Below are 27,145 nucleotides of genomic sequence, written 5' to 3'. Positions count from 1 at the left end.
AGGGGGGAAAAAAAGCAAGTGATAGCGGTTTGCAATGACATGAGAGTGAGTAAATGATGCCAGGACTTTCATTTTTATGTGGACTGTCTCTTTAAATTCAGACACTTTTCAGGCTTTCAAAACACCAGTTGTTGAAAACTGCTCTGTCATTCCTAAAGAGCAATCCATTATCTACCGGTTTCACATGTTGTCGCTGCAGCTGGGCAGGTGGTGCTGTCCGCGGCGCTTTTATAGCGAGAGCAGCTGTCAATATCCGCAGTGGGGACGAGACACCTGAGGCTCACAGTCAGGGTCCTCAGACGGCTGTCGCAGGAGGCCGCTGGGCATCTGCACTTCACTGCTTTTACCTGAGAGTCTCGCCGGCTGGAAGCAGCCTGTGGGAAATCATATACACACACAGACACACATGGGACGAATGAGGATTGATGACGCACCTGCTCCAGCTCGAGTCTGATGGAGTCTGTCGGCTGCTGAAGATGTGACCGCTGCATATCACTATTGATTCAGACGCTTCACACTCGCTCGACACGTCACCACAGCATCCATAATGAGAACTCTTTTCAGCACACATGGTGTCAACAAGACACTTTTGAATACATGACACACCCTGACACTGCCAGACACTGCCAGAAATATCTCATGCAAATAAAGTGCGATTGAAATACAATGATGTTCTTTGAAATAACTTTGATTAACATGTAAATGCTGATAATGTAAATAGCATATGTGATCATGGACCACTAAGGGTAAAACTATTTGAAAATCTGGGTTCTGAGGGTGAAGAAAAATTGAAATATTGAGAAAATCACCTTTAAAGTTGTCACCTTAAAATATGCAATGCATATTACTAATCAAAAATTAGGTTTTCGTATATTTATGGTAGGAGATCCTCAAAATATATTCATGGAACATGATCTTTACTTAATATCTTAATGATTTTTGGCATGAATGAAAAATCTATAATTTTGACCCAAAAAAAATATTTTTGGCTATTTCTACAAATATACCCCAGAGACTCAAGACTGGTTTTGTGCTCCAGGGTCACAAGACTTGCTATGCAGGTATTCAGGGTTGTTGAAAGCAGCGTTGTTATTGTTGTTGTTGTTAACTTAAATTAAAACAATTACAAATATTGTTTTGTTATAAAGCTGAAAGAATTAAAGTTGAAATAAAATTAAATAAAAGATAAATATTATATGAAAAACTAAAACTGAAAATAGGGTGTTGCTATTCAGTTGCTAAGGTATTTAGGTTGTTTGCTAGCAGTGTTGTTGTTAACTAAAACTAAAACAATTAAAAATCTGTTTTGTTTATTTAAATAAAGCTGAAATGAAAGAAAATATAAATATTTGATGAAAAACAGAAATTAGAAATGTTGCATTGGAAAACTGGAAAACTGAAATGAAAATAAATGAAAGCTATATATATATATATATATAAACTATGAAGCAACGGCATATAAATAATACTAAAATTAGCCAAACCCTGATGATGTTGTTATTGGATGCCAGGGTATTGCTAAACTGGTCATAACTTTTTTTAAATCAGTTCCAAAAAGACTGAATGCGTATTTTGCGGGTCTAAACCTCCAGAAGCTGACACAGGATTGTGTTGGTGATCTTTAGGAGGTGAAGAGTGCTTCATTATATTCTCATTGTTGTCTGAGGTTTAAGTGTGCAGATCTGTTCAGACTGCAGTAGGTACGGCATGTTGTCTTCAGGTTCACGGCGTCCCTGTTGGAGTTCTGTTGGGTAAATGTGTTCTTGCAGTTCAACTGAGCACAACCTCAAACTTTTAATGAGAAACAACTTTCCTTTATTGACTTCTATTAGGGTCAGTGTTCATGTTGAGGTCTATTCCCAGCAGGGCATTGAAATTGCACACGTGGAATTCATCTGACAGAATAAAGGATTTATTTTTGTCCTACAGGTTAATAAGGTTGGCAAAGGAGAAAGCCAGCAGAAATCTTCTGAAATTCAGTTGTTGACAAAAATATGACAGTTTTTTCTGCTTAAAATAATGCAAAACCCAAAATGTTACATTATGTTATGTTATGTTACATTATGTTGTTGTTACATTATGTTACATTGTGTTATGTTACATTGTGTTATGTTACATTACGATACGTTGCATTACGTTATATTATCTTGCTGTTACATTACGTTATGTTATGTTACATTATGTTTTTGTTACATTATGTTGTTACATTATTTTATGTTACATTATGTTGTTGTTATGTTACGTTACGTTGCATTACGTTATATTATCTTGCTGATACGTTACGTTATGTTGGTACGTTACATTATGTTATGTTACGTTTCGTTACATTACATTACATTACGTTACGTTATGTTATGTTACGTTATGTTACGTTGCGTTATGTTACATTGCATTATGTTACATTATTATGTTGTTACGTTACTTTACGTTACGTTATGTTATGTTCTGTAATGTTATTTTCTGTTACGATAAGGTACACTACGGTATACTACACTACGTTACCTTACGTTATGTTCTGTTCTGTTATGTTATGTTATGTTACGTTAAGTTATATGTTATATGTTGTGTTATTCATTATTTAAAAATAGCAAAAATGTCAATTAATTAATTTAACAAAATGTTTTAAATTTGACATACATTTACAATAAAATATACAATACAAAAAAAAATACAAATAGAATAATGCATATTATTCATAAAAAAAACTGTATAGCATAACAATGCTAAAATATCACTGCTACAGGAACATGGACTTTTGATAAAAGAAATATGTTTTATACTCAAATGAACTCCTTTCTAAACTGCAGTCAGGCTTCAGGAAAAAGCACAGTACCATCACTGCTGTTACAAAAGTAATTAATGACATACTTGTCGCTCTTGATAGAAAGCAATTCTGTGCATCACTTTTTCTTGATCTGTCGAAAGCTTTTGACACAGTGGACCATGCTGTTTTAAAGCAAAGGCTTCTTTGTCTGGGATTGTCTGATTGTGTAGTTTCCTGGTTCATGAATTATCTGAGTGACAGGACTCAGTGCATTAAATGTGATGGTCTATGTTCTGCATTAGTGAAGGTCCAAAAGGGGGTGCCACAAGGCTCAATATTAGGTCCTCTATTGTTTATTATGTATATAAATGAACTAGGCCACAATATGTCAGATGCTAATATGCATTTCTATGCTGATGACACGATTATTTATTGTTTTGGATCATCCCCAGCTAAAGCGGTTGAGTCTTTGCAGAAAGCTTTTGATGTGGTTCAACGTACGCTTATGCAGCTTAAGCTGGTTCTCAATGCTGATAAGACCAAACTGATGCTGTTTAGAAATACTAAGAAGGTTTCTCAAGCTCCTCCTCCTGTGTTCACTTTGACTGGAAGTGTCATAGAGGTGGTTCATTCTTATAAGTACCTTGGTATCTGGCTTGATGATGCTCTCACTTTTAAGCCTCATATAGACAACCTTGTGAAGAAACTCAAACTTAAACTGTCCTTTTTCTTTCGAAATAAATTTTGTTTTTCTTTTAAAGCAAAAAAGCAGCTAGTCACTGCAACATTTTTATCTGTCTTAGATTATGGAGACCTGGTGTATAGGACCGCTTCAGCACAATGTCTGTATAAGATTGACACTGTTTATCATGCGTCTCTGAGATTTATTACGAATTGTAAAAACTTGACCCATCATTGTGAATTATATTCCAGAGTGGGATGGCCATCGTTGTCCAACAGGAGATCAGGGCACTGGCATACTTTTATCTATAAGGCCATGCTTGGTCTTTTGCCATCCTACATCTGTAGTTTAATCACATGGAGAAGTGTTGATTCTTATTCATTGCGATCAAATGATCACTTGCTGCTCTTTGTTCCATTTGCCCGTACAGAACTGGGAAAAAGGGCTTTTGTCTACTCAGCTCCTTCTGCATGGAACTTTTTGCAAAAAGACTTGAAATTATCTGAACTCATTTCCTTAAATGCTTTTAAGTCCAGATTGAGAGAACCTGAAATGACCTGTTTAAATTGCAAATGTTTTTAATTATTTGTATTGTATAACTTTTATAAATGTAATTGACTGTGTTTTTGCTGCCTCTTGGCCAGGACTCCCTTGAAAAAGAGGTTTTTAACCTCAATGGGACTTTCCTGGTTAAATAAAGGTTAAATAAAAAAATAAAAAAAAATAAAATGTTAAATATTATTAAATATTTCATAGATAATATATTTTATTATTATTAATGTTGTTTCTTTTTTCTGTATGTTTTAATATTATCCAAATAATTAATTATTATATAATGTCATATGATAATGTAATTTTCAGTACTGCTGTGATTGTTTTACCAGCTGCTCTGCTGATAATAATATACAGTAATTTCACAAGAAGTTTAAGAGCGTCTGGAAGACTGTTCTGTGCCTGTATCTTGTTTTGTTACTTATATGTCTGATATTGAATCTCGACCCCAAACTCCAGCTCAGCCAGCATTTCTGTGTCAACAGCATGTTTTTATTCCTAATTGCTGATTGGATCGTCTCCCTCACTCCTCGCCTCATGAACTGCAACATCTCAGAAATAGAGTGATGCACCGAAAGTGGATGAGAGAGGAGGTTTTGTCTCTTTGTTGTGTTTTGCTGTTGTTCATGGATGCTCAGGCAGGGAATGGAGTGGAACAGGTTTTCAGAAAGCACAGCTGTACTGTTATTTGAGAAGTGAAGCGTAATCTTTGCTTGACACACATTTGCTCAATGATTCCTTGACCATTCTGCACATCATTGTTTTTCATTTAATTTGTCATTTAGCTAAAGAAAGTACTCTAATACATGTCATATGAAATAATTTGAATAGTCGTTTTATAATACAAAACCTGCCACCATGATTCTAGGATGCACTGGGTGAGTTGCCAGAGCACTGATATGTGGTTGCTAAGGTATTCTGAATGGTTGCTAGTTGGAAGGTTGCTAAGATCCAAGTACCTAACCTGAAATCTATGATATTGTGCCTTTTTGTTTCTGTTCTTTTTTTTTTTTTTTTTTTTTTTGCCTGTTTTATATTCCGCTTTCAATATCTTCCGCAAGCAATAGTATAGTGATGCTAAACTTAATAAACACCATTACGTGTAATATGTTTGAATTAGTATGAACATAATAATAACTATTAATAAATACTACTAATAAAAAATATTAGCATGCTGTTACATTCTTTTTATAGAGTGTATAGGCCTATATCTAATGTGTGTGTGTGTGTGTGTGTGTGTGTGTGTGTGTGTGTGTGTGTCAGTGATGCATGGGTTGATCCAAAATGAGCGGGTGCCTGCGGTTACCCGCGGTTATGAGTCATCCAAAAATATTTTTTATGATATTCGGGTTGCGGTCGGTCGGGTCGTTTGAAATAAAGATGGCAATTAAAACTTTGTCATTTATATAGTACTAGACACAATTTTTAAATACATAAGCCTACACTTTATTGGCTGAATAACTGGCACGAATCTGCGAATGGACTGCAACATACTCTTGTTTAAGACCTGTAGTTGGCGAAGCAGAAAGAGCTTTTTGCATTGTATGCAAAATAAGTTTTTCTGCGGGACATGGTGCATGTGAGTACCACAGAATAAAAGCACATCATCAAGAAACATGCAAATCAGTGCAATCGTTTTCCAATAAACCAAATGACCCACAGGCTGACAATTTTATTTTTAACACATTCATATCGCTCTACCGACTGCAGTAAGTTTGCCCCAGTATTTTTTCCAGATTCTGAAATAGCTAAGAGAGAAACTTTAGGTATTTTGAGTCAGGTAGTGTCTTAATCTTTTAGTCGGTGGGTTTAAAAATAAATATAGGCAACATATTAGGCTACAGAGAGCTTGAAATGTCTACTTTTAAATTAAAATATTCAAACCAAAATAAATAGTCTACTCTCTGATGATGTAATCCATATGAAATGTGCATCTCTCTCTGGCGTTCATGATGAGTCCACTTCGACAGCTTCATCTTAGCAGCGACACAGAAAACACCAGTTTATTACTAAACAATTAAATTCTCCTTGCTAATTTAGACACATTCATAATCATTACTTAAACCGGTTCTTTGTGGCAAGCTTTATGTGTGCGATCATAGTGCTTATTATCCTGTAGGCTAGAGCCTATTTAAGTCATTAAATTAATGCATTTACTACTTTAAAAAAATGCGGGTCAGGAGGAAGCGGGTCAGGTACAATATTTTATTTTTCCTTGTTTGAGGTCCGAGTTGCAGGCGGGTCAGTTGAAACGTTGGTTGGGTGCGGGTTGTTTATACCCTGACCCGCGCATCACTGGTGTGTGTGTGTGTGTGTGTGTGTGTGTGTATTTTTTTAATTTTGTTATGCATTGGGTTGTAAATTGTATACTTTGTATAGTTGTGTGTGATAAAAAATTTGATTTTGAAAGTTTGGTTTAAATTCGCTTGAGTTCTGGTTCTGGCAGTGTAGCTTTGGCTCTTGGTGTCCAGTTTTATGCAAATGTTGTCATGGAATGAATAAATATGCAGAAATAGTTATTTCACTGTCATCAAGTCAAAAGCTGGAAAGACGATTGTGAGAAAGAAGGACATTATTGAGATGCAAGCTCAGGCAAACACTGCAGGGCACAGACAGTAAATCTGATTAATATTCATCAGACATCAGGCAAGAGGTGGCACACATTTGCATGAAGAGAAGAATGTCAAAATGACAAATAAAATCTGCTTTCCTCTGCCTGGATTCACTGTGGCTTTCAGGACGAGTGCTACTCGTGGGTTTGGAGGAGCTGGACCTGTAGAGGAAATGAGGGACTCCTTTAAGAAGAAAACTACTGGTCATATTTATTAGCATTAACTAAAACTAAATCCATTAAAAATACATACATTTTCATGACTTAAACTGAAATATAATAACATATAAAAATAATACATAAAATCCAAGGCAACATTAGTCATTTAGTTTAAGTTGAAGTACAAAAATAAGTAAATCTAAAAAGTAAAACTTAATAAAAATATATTAAACATCACAAAAAAGAAAAATCTTTGTTTTTTTCTTCTTGTTACGTTGCACTTTTTGTTAGAAAATGTTTATTAACTATTTAATCAAGTTTATTTAAGGTATCTAATATTTTGATATACTTAATTTCCATGATCTAAATATTCTTAAAAATGAAAGTTTTTTTGTCATTGGGAAGTGTGTTGGCCTTCTTGCATTATTATGCTGTTACTTTATGATTATATATTCAGTGGCATAAAATAGTCTTTAAAAACACAATAATATCGCTTATTGCAAATATTTCTCTGTCAACATATCACACAATAAAAAATTGTTATCGTGACAGGCATATATATACATATTTCATAAAAAGCGTGATTTTTAATTCTTGCATGTATGATTTTAGATGTGTGAGGTTCACTTCATTTGGGACCTGTTTTGACATGATGCATAAAGCCACATTATATTAGATTACATTAATACGGAAATTAATCCTTGCTTGAGAAATCAAATTATCCCACTCAGAATTGCGAATTTGCATGGCTGATATTGAATTTAATGGCATGCATTATTCAGGCCTTCTTATTTATTTCAGGTTAATTAAATTAAAAGTCTTGTTTCCCAGTTTGCCAACTGCTGTCGCTTTGAGCATACGGATGACTTGTTCTGGTATATGTGTGTGTGTGTGAGAGAGAGAGAGAGAGAGTGTGTGTGTGTGTGTTTCCCATCTGAAGGGCTCTATTCTCAGTCTGTTATGAAGGTTAAAAATATGCCGGAGGGAAGCATCTTTTCTCTCTGCGGTTCTCATTGTCTTTGCTCCTTTCAGCATGTCTCCCAAATATAAAAGCCTAAAACAATAACTGTAATTAACTCTAATTTATAAAACATATAGTTCTGGCTGTAGATTCTGATTGGATGAGACATATTCAAAGCCGCTGTAAGACATCAGATATAAACGCATGTGTGCTCAGTTGGATGTCCATATATTTGTACCATGTACAGTGATATTTACATGGTACTTCAAAGATTGACATGTTCAAAAAGAAGTACAATAAGCTAATCTATATTATATCTATAGTATTTGTCGCAATAATTTTGTGTGTGTGTGTGTGTGTTTTCTATGATTATAAATAATTCTGTTTATTGATTTTTGTTATCATTTTACAAATACAATAACAATATCATTTTTTTTATCTTTTAGATGCCATCAAACCCCAAATATGAACATCCTAAAATTTTAAAGGCAGCTATATATTTTCACGTGTAAAATACTTAATACTGTAAAAAAGTGAAAATTATAAATATGTGAAAATATTTATATTACATTACATTTTTTTTTACTCACAATAATGTGTTATTATGTAAATGTATTTTATTTATTATTTAAAAATGTATTTATTCATTTTTATCAATTTGTTCATTTTAAATGCATTTTATTATTTATTTAAATAAAATTTTATTTAATTATTTGTAATCTTTTAATCAATATTTGTTTTTATTTATTTATTTTAATCAAATGTATATTTATAATTTATTTAAAATCATTTATTGATTTAGCTATTTATTTATGTTTTGTTAAATTAATTTATCTAGGTATTTAATTAGTTTATTAATCTTATTTTTATTGTTTATTTATCTTCTTTAACTAAATGTTTCCATGGACTTCTTCCTACAGATTTTTTCATTTGATTTTATTCTGGCTACTGTTAAGAATAGTGTTATTTTTTTAATAATGCATGCACTTTTTATGCAGTTTTGCTTTCAGAATTATGAGTTTTATCAGCTTGACTATAAAACTACTTCAGAAAATGCCACACAGAAGAAGGGATCTGAGTCATTTAGGGACCAAAAAGCACATATCACCCACCCAAAAGAGAACACCTTAGCAACCACGTATCAACAGCCTGGCACAGTAACACTCAATATTTCCTTCAGAAAATCTCAAAGTCTGTTTGCACACCGTTCTTACTGTGTTTACAGTAAAGTGAGTTTGTGAACGCTGCTCAGTTATTCAGTGCATGTCTTCAGGTCTGAACTCCACAGAGTCACGAGGGATTCACTCAGATGCCCATTAAATCACATTTAATCAACTGTGTGAATTGAAAAGTGCTTTCACAAGCCCTTGAGATTGTGTGTGTGTGTGTTTGTGTGTGTGTGGTCGTCCTGTACCTTATAGTGCTGTCATCCGCTGTGGATCTGTCCAGCTTGCTGAACCGACTTTGCCTGTCTGACCTTTTTTGGTCGCTGCATAATTGCATTTTATCGACGATGTCCTTGAACGGGGACGGGACATATTTGAGTGTTTTTGGATGCCGTGTTGATGGACGTGCACACAGACACACACTCACTTACCATTCATCCAGCTGGCAGACCTTTACTCACTGTGTGTTAGTAATTACTGACCATCCACACACACACATACACACACTTTCTCTCTGAATATCACATTGGCTCCTACTGATCTTTGAAAGCCCTTGAAATGAGCGCTACACACAGCAAACACAATGACAGTGAATGTTAATTGAAATAAGGGTCATGTGTTTATATTGATTTACAGTCATGTTGATCACAGGGTTTAAACTGCTTTAGTGCACCGTATGTGACTTACTGCGATGTCATGATATATATTATAAAAGTAACTGGATATTTATTTCTTCTGAAGTAAATGTGAGTGGTGTTTGCTCATGCAGAACTCACAGCCATGATGCTAGTGTTTTGTATTGGTGATAAAGTGTTATGTGTGTTTGCTAGTGTATTCTGAATGGTGTTCCAAGCAGTTGTTAGGGTGTTCTTGATCTCAGGTGAAAAATCTCTGTAACATTCAGTTTTTTAGACTTTGGTCCACTTTTTTATTATTGTCCAAGTGCATATAATGACTTAGTAAAGTAACAGCTTACAATCGCATTCATGTCTGGAGCACAGGAGACTTAAAGTGTTCCCAGACATCTTGACCAATGACTTGCCATTTTTATAATTGTAATATCAATAGTATCAATACAATAATAATTGTATTGATACTACATTTAAAAAGAGACGTTTCTAGCCTATTAAATCTTTTTGAATGGAGCATAACATAAGATATATTCAGACCATGCCCTAACGAAAGGAAAATATATTTACCAATATATTTCTTAAAATATATTGCGATATATTGTAATATATTATTTTCCCTTTTTATTCACTAATATTTTATATATTTGAATACATTTAATAATATATTGATGATACATATATTATATAATATATTGCAAAATATACAAATGATTGCCACTTTCAATATATTGCAATATATTGGAAAAAATAAATATATATAAGAATATATGCCTAATATATTACATTATATTTTCCAATATACTGCAATATATTTTTGTTTCATAAGGGTGTACATTTCTGTTACGCATTAATATTATCCCGGTTTGGACTGGAGATCAAGTTTAATATTCCATGATATTTCCAGGTTTTCAATGGACATGTCTTTCATTTTTTTATCAGAACATCAATAGTTGCATTATTGCTTTTACAGCCGAGAGATCAGAGCATGTGTTATGTTTGCTGAACAATGAAATGAAAACATGAACCTGATCTACATAACAGATCTAATCAGATATTGACGTTGTGCTGTGTGTGTGTGTGTGTGTGTGTTGCCAGGCTCCGCGGATGGGAACACTGATGGGTGTCTACCTGCCCTGCCTTCAGAACATCCTGGGCGTGATTCTGTTTCTCAGGATGACTTGGATGGTGGGCATCGGCGGCGTCATCGAGTCCTTCATCATCGTGCTCATGTGCTGCTCCACGGTCAGTCACACACCATGCAATAGAAATTTGAGATGAAATTAGACTTAACTTTAATGAAAAAGGCACACTTTGAAACATCTAAATGGTCTCTAAATGACGTTTCATTTTTGTTATGCAAAACATTATTAATACAGTAATTAGTTGTTTTTATTCATATTTTTATTGTATTTTATTATTGTTTTCATTTTAATTTTATTTAAGTTTTAATAATTTTGTTATGTACCAGTTTGTCATTTTTATTACTGTTTTTTTTATTAGCTTTTATTTTTATATTTTCTGTTTTTATTTAAATTTTGTTTTAATTATTGGTACTTTTATTTGCCAGTCTGTGATTTTTATTAGTTTTTGTTTAAAAAACATACATGTTTCTAAATAGTTATTTTTTTTCAGCTTTAGTTAGTTTAGTTTAGTACTTTTTAGTTTAATTTCAGTGTCTAGTAATTCAACTTCAACTTATTTTAAAATTTTTGTTTAAGTTTTTTTTTTTTTTTTTTTTTTTTTTAGTTTGTAATCTAATATTTATATTTTATTTCGGCTTCATGTCAATTAACAAAATGTTTTAATTTTAGAAGGGAGAGGCTATTATGTGAGTCTAGGAGAGCATAAGTCTAAGTGGACGTCCATGACATGCGGAGTCCCACAAGGGTCAATTCTTGCACCGCTCTTGTTTAGCCTGTATATGCTCCCACTAATTCAAATAATGAGAAAGAACTCGGCTTTAGTTAGTTTGGTTTAGTTTACCTTTTTAGTTTCATTTCAGTGTCTAGTTCAACTTACTTTGAAATTTTTGTTTGTTTAAGTTTTTGTTTATTTTTTTTTAGATTGTAATTTAATATTTATATTTTATTTTATTTCAGCTTCATGTCAATTAACAATTTTTTTTAATTTTAGTCAGTAATAACAATACTGCTTTTGATTCTGGGTTGCATTGTTCTTAACAGATTTAGTGAGATTCACCTTATAAATTGACAGATTATTTTCAACTTGAATATTTTCAGCCTAAATCATTGCAAAATATACATTGAACAATTAAGATATCACTCTGCCACATGCACACAGCTGATGCAAGCTAATCTCCCACATTTTCATGCCATCACATTCTCAAAGACCCGCTGATTAACATGCATGTATTTCATCTGTGTGCAGGCCTCCTGCTGAACATGTATGTGTCACCAAGCAAACATGCACTTCAGCATGCTACAACCTAGATTCTCCAGCGCCCATGGAAGTGCTATTTTTATCATGAGCTCAGTCATCTCACTATTTGCTCTTTCTTCACTCTTTCTCACATACACATGCTCTTGTTGAGTTTGGAATAGCATACTACAATACTACTCTCATAGTGTGCGATGCATTAAAATAGCCAGTATACACACATCCACACTGAGGTTAAATCACATGCAGATCTTAAAGGAATACTCCACCCCAAAATAAAAATTACTCACCCTCAGGGCATCCAAGATATAGAAGAGTGTGTTTTTTCATTGGAACCAATTAGGGAAAATTTAACACTTGCTCACCAATGGATTCTCTACAGTGTATGGGTGCCGTCATAATGAGAGTCCAAACAGCTGATAAAAACATTACAATAATCCACAAGTAATCCATACCACTCCAGATCATCATTTAACATCCAGTGAAGCCAAAGACTGTGTTTGTAAGAATCTTCAAACGAGTCCTCTATCAATCGTCCTGCTGCAGGTATTTAGGTCAGCATGCTGTTTTATCTGAATACACAGTGTGTGTTGACATGCATATTGTATTCTGATTATGTGTAATAAGCTGACAGCAGTTGATAAGCTGTTGGAAACTGTATTTATCTTCAGGAATTATAATGTGCTCACTAAAAATATAATCATTTGAAAATGTCATAAACGGTTTTGATAGGTTTGATAGTTTTAGCCGATGCGCAGAACAGCCTGTAGGATGTCACCCAGCTGTCATAGTAGGCCATCTTTCTTTTCCTGTGTCTCTTATTGCTCTAGTGATATTTTTAAAGGGTTTCATTGCCTCAGTATGAAAATATGAAAGTAGCTAAAAAGATTTTTTCAATATATGTTTTTTTTTTACATTGCATAGCATTGCATTATTTTCATGACATTTAAAGGGATAGTTCACCTAAAATTTTTAAATCTGTCATCATTTACTCCCCAAACCTGTGGCTACCATCAACTGTTTGATTACCAACATCTTCTTTTGTAAGTATTAATGACAAACCGGTTTTTATAGTTTAATGTGTCCAGATGTTTTACTTTTGTATTCTTTTTTGTTTTTCACATGATTCTTAGGGCTCATAAAACAATACTTTTATAAGCATAAATTAAACAGACAGACACTAGCATGAAAACTGGCTTAGTTTTCATGAAAATGTTACCATTCAAAATATCAAAAAGGACTTAGTTTTTTATGCAAAACATAATATAGTAATTGGTTTCTTTTTAATTAATATTTTAAATTGTTTAAATTTTAAACTTTTATTGCTCTTTCGATTTAAATGAGTTCAAATTTTGTTTACATTTTCAGTCTATTATTTTGTTTGCTTTATATCAGCTTTATTTCAATAAACAAAATATTTCAATAATTTGAGTCAATCACTTTTGATACTGGGTTGCTCTGCTCTTATCAGGTTTAGTGAGATTCATAACATACATGATATAAGGTGCTGAAAATCATAAAATGCAACAGAAATTTCTTAAAGTATTTAAAACCCAAGCAGAACTGACAGTGGTCAAGGGTGGCATGAGCAACACCTCAACATCCGCCTGTGCTTTCAGAATGAGAGCATATATGCATCATAATTAGAAGTAGCAAGACGCTATCAATGTCATCTGAAACTACCAGCTCGTTGCCAGGCGCCCGTCGCTTGCTTCTTATTGTGTTCGTTCTCCCATGGCAACAGATGGAGAGGAGGAGAGAATGCTGATTCTTTCATCCATCACCGAGATGCAGACGCTCGTGTCTTTAAAACAGACTGAAGCTGTCAGAAAGGCAGAAATGATTCATTAAAGGACAAACAACAGCATTGATCCACTTTATAAATAATCACGAGGCACAGAAATATTGACAGGCGGATGACAGACAGTGCCTTGGTTATGGATCGTGACAGTTGTGAAATGATTAAATTATTCATGGGAATGCATTAATACATGAATATGAATTGACTGTTGTGTATTCAGTGATGTAGATTAAATCAAATTAACACTTAACACTGAAACAGTGGCTCCGTTCAAAAACCTAACGAGAGCTGGCCGAATTCTAAGGCAGACCCAGAATGCATTGCACAATCTCAATCAACAATGGCAGCCAAATCGAGAGAAATGTTGATTATACAACCATGTGAGGTTCCAGATCTTTGTGCAATAGGAAAATGCACTTTTCCCTCCATTCCTACTTGTGTTTCCTGAGCTCAGCTCTATTAAATTCAATTTCTGATGTGTCATTTGATTATGTAAATTCCTCCTCTCTAGGGGCCAAATATCGTCGGCACTCAGTTGCTGAGTAACAGTGAGGAGACTCATACCTTGAATTAAGATACTAGTTGACAAATAAATAATTTGAGTTTTTGTGTGTAGCTACAGTACCATGCAAATGATTTTATTCAGCAAGAATGCATTAAATTGATCAAAAATGACAGTAAATACATTTATAATGTTACAAACGTTTTCTTGATGATGAAATTAAAATATTTTTGTTTGAATTTTTGTTAAATATTATTTCTTTTTAAAGGTTATTGGCCTCGTTTATTAAAAAAAAAATCTACATTGTAGGCTGATTGTACAACATTCTTGTGTAAATTATTGCATTTAGCTGAATTAAGTGATTTAAACAGAAGTTTGTTTGTAAAATGATAACTCTGTGTTATGAATCCCTCATGTAAATGTCAACTACGCAATATGTAATCTGTCAGAAAATGGGCCATTTGTTCATTCAGGATTGTTTTCTAAACCTTTCAGTTGATTGTCATAGTATCTGTCTCATATTATTGGCTCACGCTGCTGAAGGCAGATGGTGTGATTGGCTGGGGAAACTAGTTCAAACAGCCGGTGCCCTTCATCGTCCAATCAGAGGCTTCAGCCAGCATGTGATTAGCATATGGAGTTATGTGATGATATGAAGAGCGTTTCTGAATTGCCAGTGGACACTGTGTGTGTGTGTGTGTGTGTGGGGGGGGGGGTGTAAATGGACCAGATCTCACATGAGTCTCAGTTATAGTCAAGAAAAAACACTTAGCATCAATTAGTGTCTTATTAAAACCAATCTCAGAGAGAAAACTACTGATCATTCACTGATTCAAGTCAAATAACACACTTGAATTCTCTCAAGGTTGTTCATAGACTTCAATCTGTCTATCTGGGCTCCTTTATGTTTCATTTAAGCATCAACTTTGTCCCAGAAGTTTCTCCTGAGATAACCTTGGTGTTTTTCTCAGCAGAAACGTCTGAGAAGGAGGAGACGTCTTTATTTGCTCTCCATTTAAAGTTGATATGTAATAATTCATGCAGTGGATCAGAAATGATTTTGCTTTGGCTTTGCACAGTTTTGTATTTATGTGTAAGTGTCTGTCACATCTCCCTGACAGTGACGTATAGTGTTCACACATTTTCAAGGCAATCAGCCCCAAGACATCTTGTACGTTATAATGATTCTAACAGAATTAAAGGGTGTTTATAGACAAATAATGAGAAACACAAAATTAATGTTCGTCTGAAAACTAAGTAGAATCTTTCTTTCTCTCTTGCTCTATTGATTGAAACACTCATTTGTTTCTGTCTGTATGTTTCATGTCACCTTCTAAAGAAGCATCAGTCTGACAGCATCAGCTCATTCCCTTTCCTCCAAAATAGATGCATTTGCATTTCTGGAGATAGCTCGGTGCTGTTTTAAAGATGGCTTTAATCTCCAGGACGTTTTACAATTGCTTTGGCTCAGTGCAGCGCTATAAGGAGACATCTCATCCTTTAAGGAGACAGAAGAGGTTTCAAACAAGATCAGAATAAATCTGGTACTTTCAGTTCTACTAAATTGCTTTAATCAAGGCGATCTGACACAACTATAGATCAACACTAAACACCTTCCTGCTTTCACAGTCTCCCGCTTTGATTCCAGATCTAACTATCTCTCTCTCACTTTCTCTCTCTCTCTCTCTCTCTCTCTCTCTCTCTCTCTCTCTCTCTCTCTGTCTCTCTCTCTCTCTCTCTCTCTCTATCTATATCTATCAATTGTCCATCCATCTATCCATCCAAGTGAATCATATGTTGATTCATTGAATCAATTAGAGTAGTTTGTTGATTCAGTGAAGGATTCATCAGGCTGATTCAAACTTTTATCTTCTGTCTTTTTGAATGATTCATTTAAAAGAACCTGTTAATGAGAATCATTTCTATCTATCATCCATCCATCCATCTGATGCCAAAGTAATGAAACCTACAGTTCAGTAAGTAAATCAGACATTGATTCACTGAATCAGAGTAGTTCACTCAGTAAAGGATTCATCAGAGTGATTCAAACTGTTTGAAAGATTCATAGGAATCGTTTTTGAATGAATCAGAATTTTTGTTTTTATTTTCAGGACAAAACATTTTCTTGACATCATTTTGTACACAATCTCAGAAACCATGATGCTCTGTTTGTTGTTGGTAGTTTGGTGCTATTGTCATACTGATATCATCCTAGCGTAATTCTTTCTATTGAATTTAAAATGTTCTTATTCAACTAATCAGCTCATCTTTTCTCTCCTTCGGTGTGATTTCTTTTAGACGATGCTCACTGCCATCTCCATGAGTGCCATTGCAACAAACGGCGTCGTGCCAGGTAAGCAAGCCCCTGCTGGAGCTTAACATGTGCATGAGGGTCGTCTTGGAAACAGGAAGCGGTCACCGTAGCAACAACAACTCCTAGCAATGAGCAGACAGCAATATCCTCAAAGCTGTATTTATGTATTCATAATTGGCTGAGCGTGTCTTGTACTAATGAAAGCCTCGATCTCATCTCCTGATTGGAGGAGAGCAGAGGTGAGGTGAAATTGCCGGGTTCTGTTCCCCGTCCGTTGTTCATCCGCAATAAGCTGCTATTATCTCTATAGCGTTAAAAGACTCTTTATAAGCATGCTTAATATTTTCCAAGAAACAGGAAGTTGTAATTGTGGGTTGTATTGTGCTATCTTTCTGAGCTGTCAAAATCAGAGTGCTTTCGTTAATATCCCAGCAGACCATAACTTCCTCAAATTAAAGCTTCCTAAAAGGGTTTTCTGTTTGCGTCAACAGCTGGAGGCTCCTATTACATGATCTCTCGTTCTCTGGGCCCTGAGTTCGGGGGAGCTGTAGGCATCTGCTTCTACTTGGGCACCACCTATGCTGGAGCCATGTACATCCTGGGCTGCATCGAGATCCTGCTGGTGAGATCCACAACCTGTGTGTTTCATGAGAGTGTGAAGTTTTTGTTTTTTTACAATCGCTAAATATTGTTGGGGGTAAGGTGAGTTATGTTATCAGAGATTACTTTTTTCAAGTAACACAATAGCTTCTTATGAGAGGCCAGACCTAATTTAAATTTAATGCCATAAACTTTTTGGTGCATATTGTCAGTTTCACCAATCTAAGGTGATATGATATGATATGATATGATATGATATGATATGATATGATATGATATGATATGATATGATATGATATTATATTATATGAGATATGATATGATATATGATATATGATATATGATATATGATATATTATATATTATATATGATATGATATGATATGATATATGATATATGATATATGATATGATTATTCCACTTTAGAAAAAAAAAACATTTCTTAAATAAAAATGTATGTTTAATTTGGGCCTAAAAATTGATGACATATATATATATATATATATTTTTTTTATTATTATATTTTTTTTCAGGTCATTTTCGGATGACCCAAACATGTTTTCATCAAATTCAACCATTTTTACCATAAAAAATACAGGGTTGCTTATGGATGTACAAACAATATATTTAGCAATTTTAAGTTATATAAACCAAATAAAAATTATATATTAAATAACATTTTATTTAGATTTTTATAAATGTTGAAATAGTATTATTTGTTTTATCAACCAGTGGTGTTCCCTCAGGATTCTTTACAGACTCCTTGAGCTGCATGTAGGAAGCAAATAAGTGTTGCTGAATTGATGAAATACACACACACACACACACACACACACACACACACACACACACATCAGCTAGTCGCTATGGTGACCTGTTCATTTTTATAATATCTGCTGAGCTCCAGCTCACTTTAAATAGACGTCTTAGTGTCCTTCTGAACTGTTGGCTGGATAAAACTCTCGCTTAAATCAGCATGCTGCGTACCCACCGATCTCAAAGTCTGGGGAAGATTTTGCGCTGACAAAAGGAGCTAAGCCTATGTTCCCCTGGAAGAAAGAATTTACGCATAAGTCAGACTCGAGCCCCTGACCAGCAATACGAAAGAAAATACATGAGCAGCCCAGAACACATGTGTTAAAACACGAGACAAGCGAGGCTCCGAGGACACGCTAGTGCTCATCAGTGGTGCAATTAAATACAAAGTCTGCATAATTACTTAATTACTCACTGTTAGAGGAGGAGAGGAAAGTAGAAAAAGAGAGAGAGAGATACAATTAAAGTCTGATGAACAAGAAATTAAATAAACTTTTGTAAAAATGCATCTAGACACAGATGATTTTTCAGTTAAGAACAGGTTCTTTGCTGCCAGTGATGTTGTGTGCATGCTTTTTTTTTTTTTTTTTTTTTTGGCTGATGTAAAGAATAAAAGTCTTTTGATAAAATTGTTTCAGTTCAGCCTTGTTTCATTCCAAATATGTATTTATGGAGAACAGAAGGAGAAATTTAGCTGAATGTCCAAGTTACACAAAATAATACAGTTACCAGTGTGCTGACAAGATCACAAAAAGCATCATAAAACTTGTCCATACGTATGCTTTATATTAAAGGGGGGGTGAAATGCTCGTTTTCACTCAATATCCTGTTAATCTTGAGTACCTATAGAGTAGTACTGCATCCTTCATAACTCCAAAAAGTCTTTAGTTTTATAATATTTATAAGAGAAAGGTAGTCTGTACCGATTTTTCCCAGAAAAACACGACCGGCTGGAGGCGTGACGTGTGGGCGGAGCTAAAGAATCACGAACGCGAGTAGGCTTTTGCGTTGAGAGCGTTTGGAAGCTGTGACATTACCCAGAGCCATTGAAAAACATATTTAACGGCTCTGACATTGCCTTGTGGAAAAAAACATTATCCAAAATAAACTATGGCTAACAGTCAGATTCAGCCGTTTATTTATGATCCAGAATCAGATCCAGAGGCTGAAACTGAACGAGAGCAGCAGCAGCAACGACTCGCTCCGAGCGGGGCTCGAACCCGGGTCTCCGATGGGAGGCGGACGCACTAACAAGGAGGCAGAGATATTTGAAGCAGTTTTACTCACCGCCTGCTGTTCCAACACACGATCATGACCCTTTTTCGTTGGGATTGCATCATCCTTAAGAAATAAACGATACGCAAATCCGGCGTCAAACTGGGCCTTGTTTGTAAAACAAGCATCTTCGAAATGCAGGGAACAAACACAAACACTTGCACAACTCCGTTGATGCTCTGTAAAAATAAACTCCATCCACTGGTCCCTTAATGCTGTTTCTCTTTTGGTAATCTGTGCAGGGTTGTCTTGCCCTGCCAACCAAAAACACACTTCTTTTGTGACATTTGGCGACGCTCTCGCTCTGATCAGTGAAGTCTGTTGTGCTCTCAGTGCTCTGCTATACGGGAGCGCGCGCTCTTCCGGCAGAAGTGCCTCAGGACCCATATAAGGAAATTCCGCTCCATCTAACGTCACACAGAGCCATACTCGAAAAAAACTTTCCCAAACCGAAGGAGTATTTTTGTTACAGAAATACTCCTTCAAACGTACAACTTAATTTTTGAAACTTTGTCCATGTTTTGCATGGGAATCCAACTCTTTAACAGTGTAAAAAACTCAGTATGCATGAAATAGCATTTCACCCCCACCTTTAAAATGTCTTCTGAAGCCATTCAATAGATGTGTGAGAAAAATAGATATTCAAGTTAAAGTACAGTTTCATCTAGACCAAAGCAGAAATGTGTTCCTTTTAAAGGTATAGTCAGTTTCGTTTCCCATTGACTTTCATTGTTTGTTTGTGTTTTTCACAATGGAAGTCAATGGTAATCAAAACTGCTTGGTTACCAAACATTCTTCAAAATACATACAGGTTCAGAACAACACGAGGGTGACTATCACACAATTTCAAATTATGACAACTATCACTTTAACTCATTTAATTTAATATTATTTAGAAAAAATCTGAAGAAATATAATAAAATAATTAATAACAAAAATATATTGATAAATATTAATGTATTTCAATACTTTGGGTAAAAACATATTTACTTGCAAAAAGTTTACAAAAACGTTATAAAGTTTTTTTATATTTTTTTTTACAAAGCAAAATCATGATCTTTCCAGGTACTGCATGTACTGTGCTGCACCAGGTTTCATTTGCAGAAGCATGAATGAGATTTGACAGCTATGCTGGAGGGCAAGTTGTATAGACTAATTTTATGACGCTTCATTTATTCAGTTATTCTCGGTGCTTCTGAACACACTGTGCTTTCATTGTATGGAAAAGTGCAGTGTGAACAGTCAAAATTGTCCTTTCATGGGGAGACACAAGAATGAGTAAGACATAATTTATGCATCAAAAAATTTCTGCTAAATTTTCTACATTTCTACAGCAATTCAATACTAGAACATTGTAAATCTAAATATATATATATATTTTTTTAAACAATTGGCTGTAGCTGAACACCTACACAAATGTCAGTCTTTCAATTTCATTACGATCTATACAACAAATTTTGCATTATATTATATTATATTATATTATATTATATTATATTATATTATATTATATTATATTACATGTGTCTTTATTTTGTGGGGTGAACTTTGACCCTATGATCTTAACATATTGCATAAGATTCCTAATAACTTCTCACTTTTAATCTTCTTATAAAGGGAAAATCATTAAACAGAATAATGAATGATGCAATATATTGTGCTTAGAGCAGTGAAGCGGACCATATGCACCCAAAAGTTTATGGCATTTAATATAATTTAGGTCAGGCCTCTAATAAGGACTAATGGTGGGCCATTTGCAGTATTAATTCCACGCTTGACTGGTTCAATTAGCGCTTGGACCTGAACTCACACTAGTCTGTTTTACCGCCTGTGTCATTGTGAATCTCACTCATCTCTCGTTATTTTGTCCCTCTTTGTCTGTTAGCTCTTCTTTGGCTCTTTTTTGTAGTTTTAGGCTTATTATTTTATTCTTCTTGTATTTTTGATGTAATTTGTTTCTGATATTCTTTTACCTTTAACCCTGTCCAATCTTGTTTCTGTATTATATGTAACCCTGGACCACAAAACCAGTCATAAGGGTAAATTTTTCGAAATTGAGATTTATGCATAATCTGAAAGTGGAACGATCTTTCCATTGATGTATGGTTTGTTATGATAGTACGATATTTGTCCGAGATGCAACTATTTGAAAATCTGGAATCTGAGGGTGCAAAAAAATCGAAATAATGAGAAAATCACCTTTAAAACTCTTAGCAATGCATAGTACTAATCAAAAATTAAGTTTTGATATGTTTACAGTAGGAATTGTACAAAATATCTTCACGGAACATGATCTTTACTTAAAATCCTAATGATTTTTGGCATAAAAGAAAAATCTATAATTTTGACCAGTATGCATTTTTGGCTGTTGCTACTAATAAACCCCAGAGACTTAAAACTGGTTTTGTGCTCAAGGGTCACATATTTGACTGTGCAGTTATAAACATTAGTCTAACCCTTTAAGTCTTCAACGATAAGTTTGTTAGAAAGATTGGTTTCCTTTTATCCTTTCAATAATTTTTTCCTCTTTGCACCTTTCTCAGGTGTACATCGTACCACAAGCGGCTGTTTTTAAGATGGAGGGTCTGGAGGGAGCCGAGGCCGAGGCCGCCATGCTGAACAACATGCGTGTTTACGGCACACTGGTGCTCAGCTTCATGGCTATTGTGGTGTTTGTAGGAGTGAAGTACGTGAACAAGCTTGCACTGCTCTTCCTCGCCTGTGTCATCTGCTCGATCCTCGCCGTCTACGCCGGAGTGATCAAAACTGCCTTCGATCCTCCGATCTTCCCGTATGTGCCTCAGCAACATTACAATCACATACCATCACTGAAGCTGCCAAGAATGAGTTTGTTTGAAATGATTTCCACAGAGTGTGTGTGCTGGGAAACCGGACTCTAGTTTGGAAAGGCTTCGATGTGTGCGCGAAGGTCATTGAGAGAGAAAACGCCACGGTCACAACCAAGCTCTGGCAGATCTTCTGCGACTCTGAGTTCCTGAACGCCACCTGCGACAGCTATTTCGCCAACAACAACATCACGGAAATACAGGGAATCCCCGGAGTTATGAGTGGTATTCTGCGAGGTAAATACAGCCACAAAGTGATATATGAGAAATATATGAACACTTTTATTCAGCAAGAATGCATTATTTTTTTTATTTTTTTTTTCATTCTATTAATCAAAACTCAACTGTTTTCAACTTTCACGATCAAAAATGTTTCTTGAGATGCAAATCAGCATATTAGAATGATTTCTGAAGGAAATTCAGCTTTGATCACAGAAATGAATGAAATTTTAAAATACTTTCAAGTAGTTACTTCAAAGTATAAGAATATTGCACAATATTACCATTTTTTTTATAAATGCAGCCATACAGCAAATAATTTTGAAAATTGATTTTTAAAAATAGTTTTTAAATATTTTTCAGAATGTACAAAAAAATGGCCAAACATATATTTAAATATTAAAATATTTTTCGAAAATATATTTATGTTAATTTATTTTCTAACAAAGTTTTCTTTTTCTTTTTCTTTTTTAAGAATTTAAAATATATATTTTACCCTCCATTATATTTAGTTATTTCAAAGTATAAGAATATTTCATAATATTACAGTTTTTTATAAATGCAGTCATACGGCAAATAATTTAGAAAATAGATTTTTAAAAATAGTTTTTAAATATATTTTGGAATGTACAAAAAAATGGCCAAACATATATTTAAATATTAAAATATTTTTAGAAAATATATTTATGTACATTTATTGTCTAACAAAGTTTTCTTTTCTTTTTTTATATATATACTGTATATATATTTTTTTCTTTTTTAAGAATTTAAAATATATATTTTACCCTCCATAATATTTCAGTCCAATAAAACACATTCAAGTCACATTTAAAGAAAATAGTTTAGTTTTTTTTTATAACCCCTATAACACTAGTGAACATATAACACTTTAGAAAGAAAGTAAACCATGAAGAGAAATCAAATGTAGGCTGCTGTGAGATTGGCAGTGTATTTTCTTGCCCCTAAAATACAGTTTGAAAAATAATTTGATATATGAATGTGAAAAGTAGATATATTTTCAGTTCAAATTTTCATCTGATTGAGCATCATGGCATAACATATATATATTTAAAACAGATCATTTTGTTTTGCGATATTGGTTGATGAGCATTAGAGACATTTTTCAAAAACATTAAAAATCTTACCGAACCCAAACAGAAGACATTCACTTTTGTTTTGTTTTTTATACTTTTGTATGAAGAATTTTCTTTTTTCAAATACAAACTTTTCCTCTGTTTCAGCTAACCGTTGCTATTAATATTGCTCATTATTAGTGTTAATCAAGCCTTTAACACTAATGATAAATAAATGTGCACATTTCTCATATTCGCTCTCTTAGTTTCCCTGTCTCTCTCACTCTCTCTCTTCCAGAGAATCTCTTTGGGAATTATATGGATAAGGGAGCGTTCATTGAGAAGTTGGGATTACCTTCCATTGATGAACCAGATTCTCAGCCGACAAACACCAACCGCTACGTGCTTGCAGACATCACCAGCTTCTTCACCATGCTGGTGGGCATCTACTTCCCCTCCGTGACAGGTAAAGATTTCTCTGGACAGCCCTGATCTCAGCCATCATTTCTGATGATAAACATTAACCTCGTGGATCGGAATGCATAAGAATAATCTACGTTCTTAAAAGAATCAAAATTCCAAAAGCGTTGTCAAAGAAGTAACATTTTCTTCAAGAATTGTTTTTAAGTATTATTAAAAGAACTGTAGCAGACCTTTTGTGCAATGGTGAATGTTCTAATAGAACTATAACTGCCGATAATGAACCTTGCTTTTTAAGAGTGTATAAAAGACTCCTGATTTTAGGATACAAGTCATCAAAACTATGAAATAACGCAAATGGAAGTACGGGAATGATGTATTGAGCAAACACTGTAGCCATTCTGTGGTCTGTCTTGTTTTGAACAGGTATCATGGCTGGATCAAACCGATCCGGTGATTTGCAGGATGCCCAAAAGTCCATTCCCATCGGCACCATCCTGGCCATCACCACCACCTCCATCATCTGTATCCTCTCAGATAGAAACACACACACACACACAGTCTGATACAACACCCTCCTGCGATACAGTTTATGATATTAGTGATCAAATATCAAATGACTCATTTTAGTGATTCAGTCGAATCAGTTTACAAAGAGTCATTTACAAACAGATCCAGTGTAGAAGCTGGTAAGTTTTTGAACCAGTTCTTTTGAACGAACTGAACAAATAAACCAAATTATTCAAAAGTATAATAATATGCATTACGTAAGCCTAGGAAACACTCCACGGAGAAGCTAAAAGACTTAAAAACACTCAACCTGTTGATTACAGAGTACTTGTTTATCAAAAAAACAACGCTCTTTAACTGAAATATTCAGATATGTCCAGTGTGCTTCTGTTTGGTTCCTGCATCGAGGGAATGGTGCTGAGGGATAAGTATGTTATGTGTTTAAAATGTGTCTTATAACTTATAAATATATATAATACATTAGCATTTAAATATTTAAGGTTGGTTAGATTAATGTTTTTTAAAAGAAGTCTCTTATTCTCACCAAAGCTGTTTATTTGATCAAATATACAGTAAAAACAGTAATATTGTGAAATATTATTACAGTTTAAAGTTACTGGTTTTTATTTGAATATCTCTTAAAATGTAATTTATTTCTTTGATCAAAGTTGTATTTTCCGCATCATTCCTCCAGTCTTCAGTGTCACATGATCATTCTAATATGATGATTTGCTGCTCAAGAAACATTTTTATTCTTCAGGATTCTTTGATGAACAGAAAATGGAAAAAAATAGAAATTTATTTGAAATAGAAATAGTTTGTAATATTATAAATGCTGCTGAGTAAAACCCCAAACTAGTGAGAGGTAGCATAATTCTTTGTGTATGTTTGTGTGTTTCAGGTTTGGGGAGGCGGTCAGGGGGAATCTGGTGATCGGGACACTGGCGTGGCCTTCACCTTGGGTCATCGTCATCGGTTCCTTCTTCTCCACCTGTGGTGCAGGGCTTCAGAGTTTGACAGGTGCTCCGCGTCTCCTACAGGCCATTGCACGAGACGGTATCGTGCCGTTCCTCAGGGTGAGCGTGCACACATAATGTTTAGTCTTTAGCCTTTGACTTTCAGCATAAAGTCAGATTCACATTGCAGCTGACTCTGGCCAAGAGCTGCCAGCACTGACCTTGTTTTTACCTGTGTGTGTGTGTGTGTGTGTGTGTGTGTGTGTGTTGCAGGTGTTTGGTCATGGAAAAGCAAACGGGGAGCCCACCTGGGCGTTGCTCCTGACCGCATGCATCTGTGAGAGTGGAATTCTCATCGCTTCTCTGGATAACGTCGCTCCGATTCTCTCCATGTAAGAGGCCATCCATATATCCAGGAGCATTAGAAACAGAGCTGGATTATCCATAAGGCCACTTGGGCCAGTGCCCGGGGGCACCAACCATTCACAACAACTAGGGGGGCACCACATGACACAAGCTTTAAAAAATATTTTTCATAAATTGTTTTATTATAAACTTGAAATTCTTGAAAGACCATACATAACTTGTTTATGAACACTAACTTAACAACAATAATAATAATAAATTATAAATAAATAATGACCATTATCAGTCCCCCCCTTCCATTCCTAATCTGTCAGAGTTGAGTTGGTCCACAACAAATACGCAAATGTGTCATTTTTTTAACGGCTACAGAAAATGAATCAAAATGGAAAGACGTCAATTGAGTGGTTTTGCAAAAATAAAGTTAAAGAAAGACAAGGACGCTAAAATTTTAATATATTTATATTTTATTAATTTTCATATATTTATATTTTATATTACTGTATATTACTAAAGCTAAGACTGAAATAAAAACTAAATTAAATAACAGAAATGTGAAAATAAAATTAAAATGAAAACTATTAATACTATTAACTTTTAATAAAATTATGCTGTGTTTGTGTATATATATATATAACAAACATAACTAATATATAACAGAATTAATATCAAAACGAAATGGAAAATATGAAAACAAAAGCTAGTTCAAAATAATATTAAATACTATAATATTATATAAAAAAATAAAAATATATTTATTTGGTTACTTATTAACCCAACTGATTTTTATCAGTTTAAGCCTTAGGTTTTGTTAACAGTAATACTGAATCAATGATTTTAAAAATATTTTAGTATGGAGCCCTTTTTTTTTTTTTTTGGCTTGAAAAGTATGTTTTTATATATATATAAATGTTATTTAGTTCAATATTTGTAACAATCTCTTTTTTGAGACAATCACATTCAGACATTTTTAAGTGTGGTTTAGGGGTCCAAACATCTGAGACATAGTCCCGGGTATCAGTTTCTGTGTATTGACATGTCTGTGTTTGTTTCTCTCGTGCGGCTGCAGGTTTTTCCTCATGTGTTACATGTTTGTAAATCTGGCCTGTGCTGTCCAGACTCTGCTCAGAACGCCCAACTGGAGACCGCGATTCAAGTTCTACCACTGGTGAGCTCCAGTCTTGCCGTTTGCTGTGGCTTCACTCATATTTGTACACTAATGTTTGCCTTCATGTTTTCCAACAGGACTCTATCCTTCCTCGGCATGAGCCTCTGTCTCTCGCTCATGTTCATCTGTTCTTGGTACTATGCCATTGTTGCCATGGGAATCGCCGGCTGTATCTACAAGTATATAGAGTTTCGAGGGTAAGTGGATTGTGACCCGGAGTCGAGGGGGAGCTGGAAAACCAAGACGATGGATTAGAATTGAGTTTTGGGCATGTGACCTCTCAGGATCCCTCGTAATCCAGCCGGCCAAGAACAGCTGAAGTCTGCTCCAGGGTTTGATTAGTTTAGTGCCTTTCCA

At 34.6% G+C, this 27,145-nt stretch overlaps 1 protein-coding gene across 1 annotated transcript in view; it reads left to right on the top strand.

Moving 5' to 3' along the window:
* Positions 1–27,145, top strand: part of LOC113051155 (solute carrier family 12 member 5-like) — a 40,921-nt gene that overhangs the window by 5,088 nt on the left and 8,688 nt on the right. The window contains 12 exon segments of the mRNA XM_026214748.1: positions 10,623–10,769; positions 16,526–16,580; positions 17,033–17,163; positions 21,777–22,024; positions 22,105–22,316; positions 23,670–23,837; positions 24,218–24,316; positions 24,672–24,729; positions 25,203–25,377; positions 25,531–25,649; positions 26,690–26,788; positions 26,866–26,985. Coding sequence (XP_026070533.1) covers positions 10,623–10,769; positions 16,526–16,580; positions 17,033–17,163; positions 21,777–22,024; positions 22,105–22,316; positions 23,670–23,837; positions 24,218–24,316; positions 24,672–24,729; positions 25,203–25,377; positions 25,531–25,649; positions 26,690–26,788; positions 26,866–26,985 — 1,631 coding nt within the window.

The sequence above is a fragment of the Carassius auratus genome, chromosome 31 (genome assembly GCF_003368295.1).
Source record: "Carassius auratus strain Wakin chromosome 31, ASM336829v1, whole genome shotgun sequence".
Classification (NCBI taxonomy): domain Eukaryota; kingdom Metazoa; phylum Chordata; class Actinopteri; order Cypriniformes; family Cyprinidae; genus Carassius; species Carassius auratus.
This window is presented reverse-complemented; position numbering and strand designations above follow the sequence as displayed.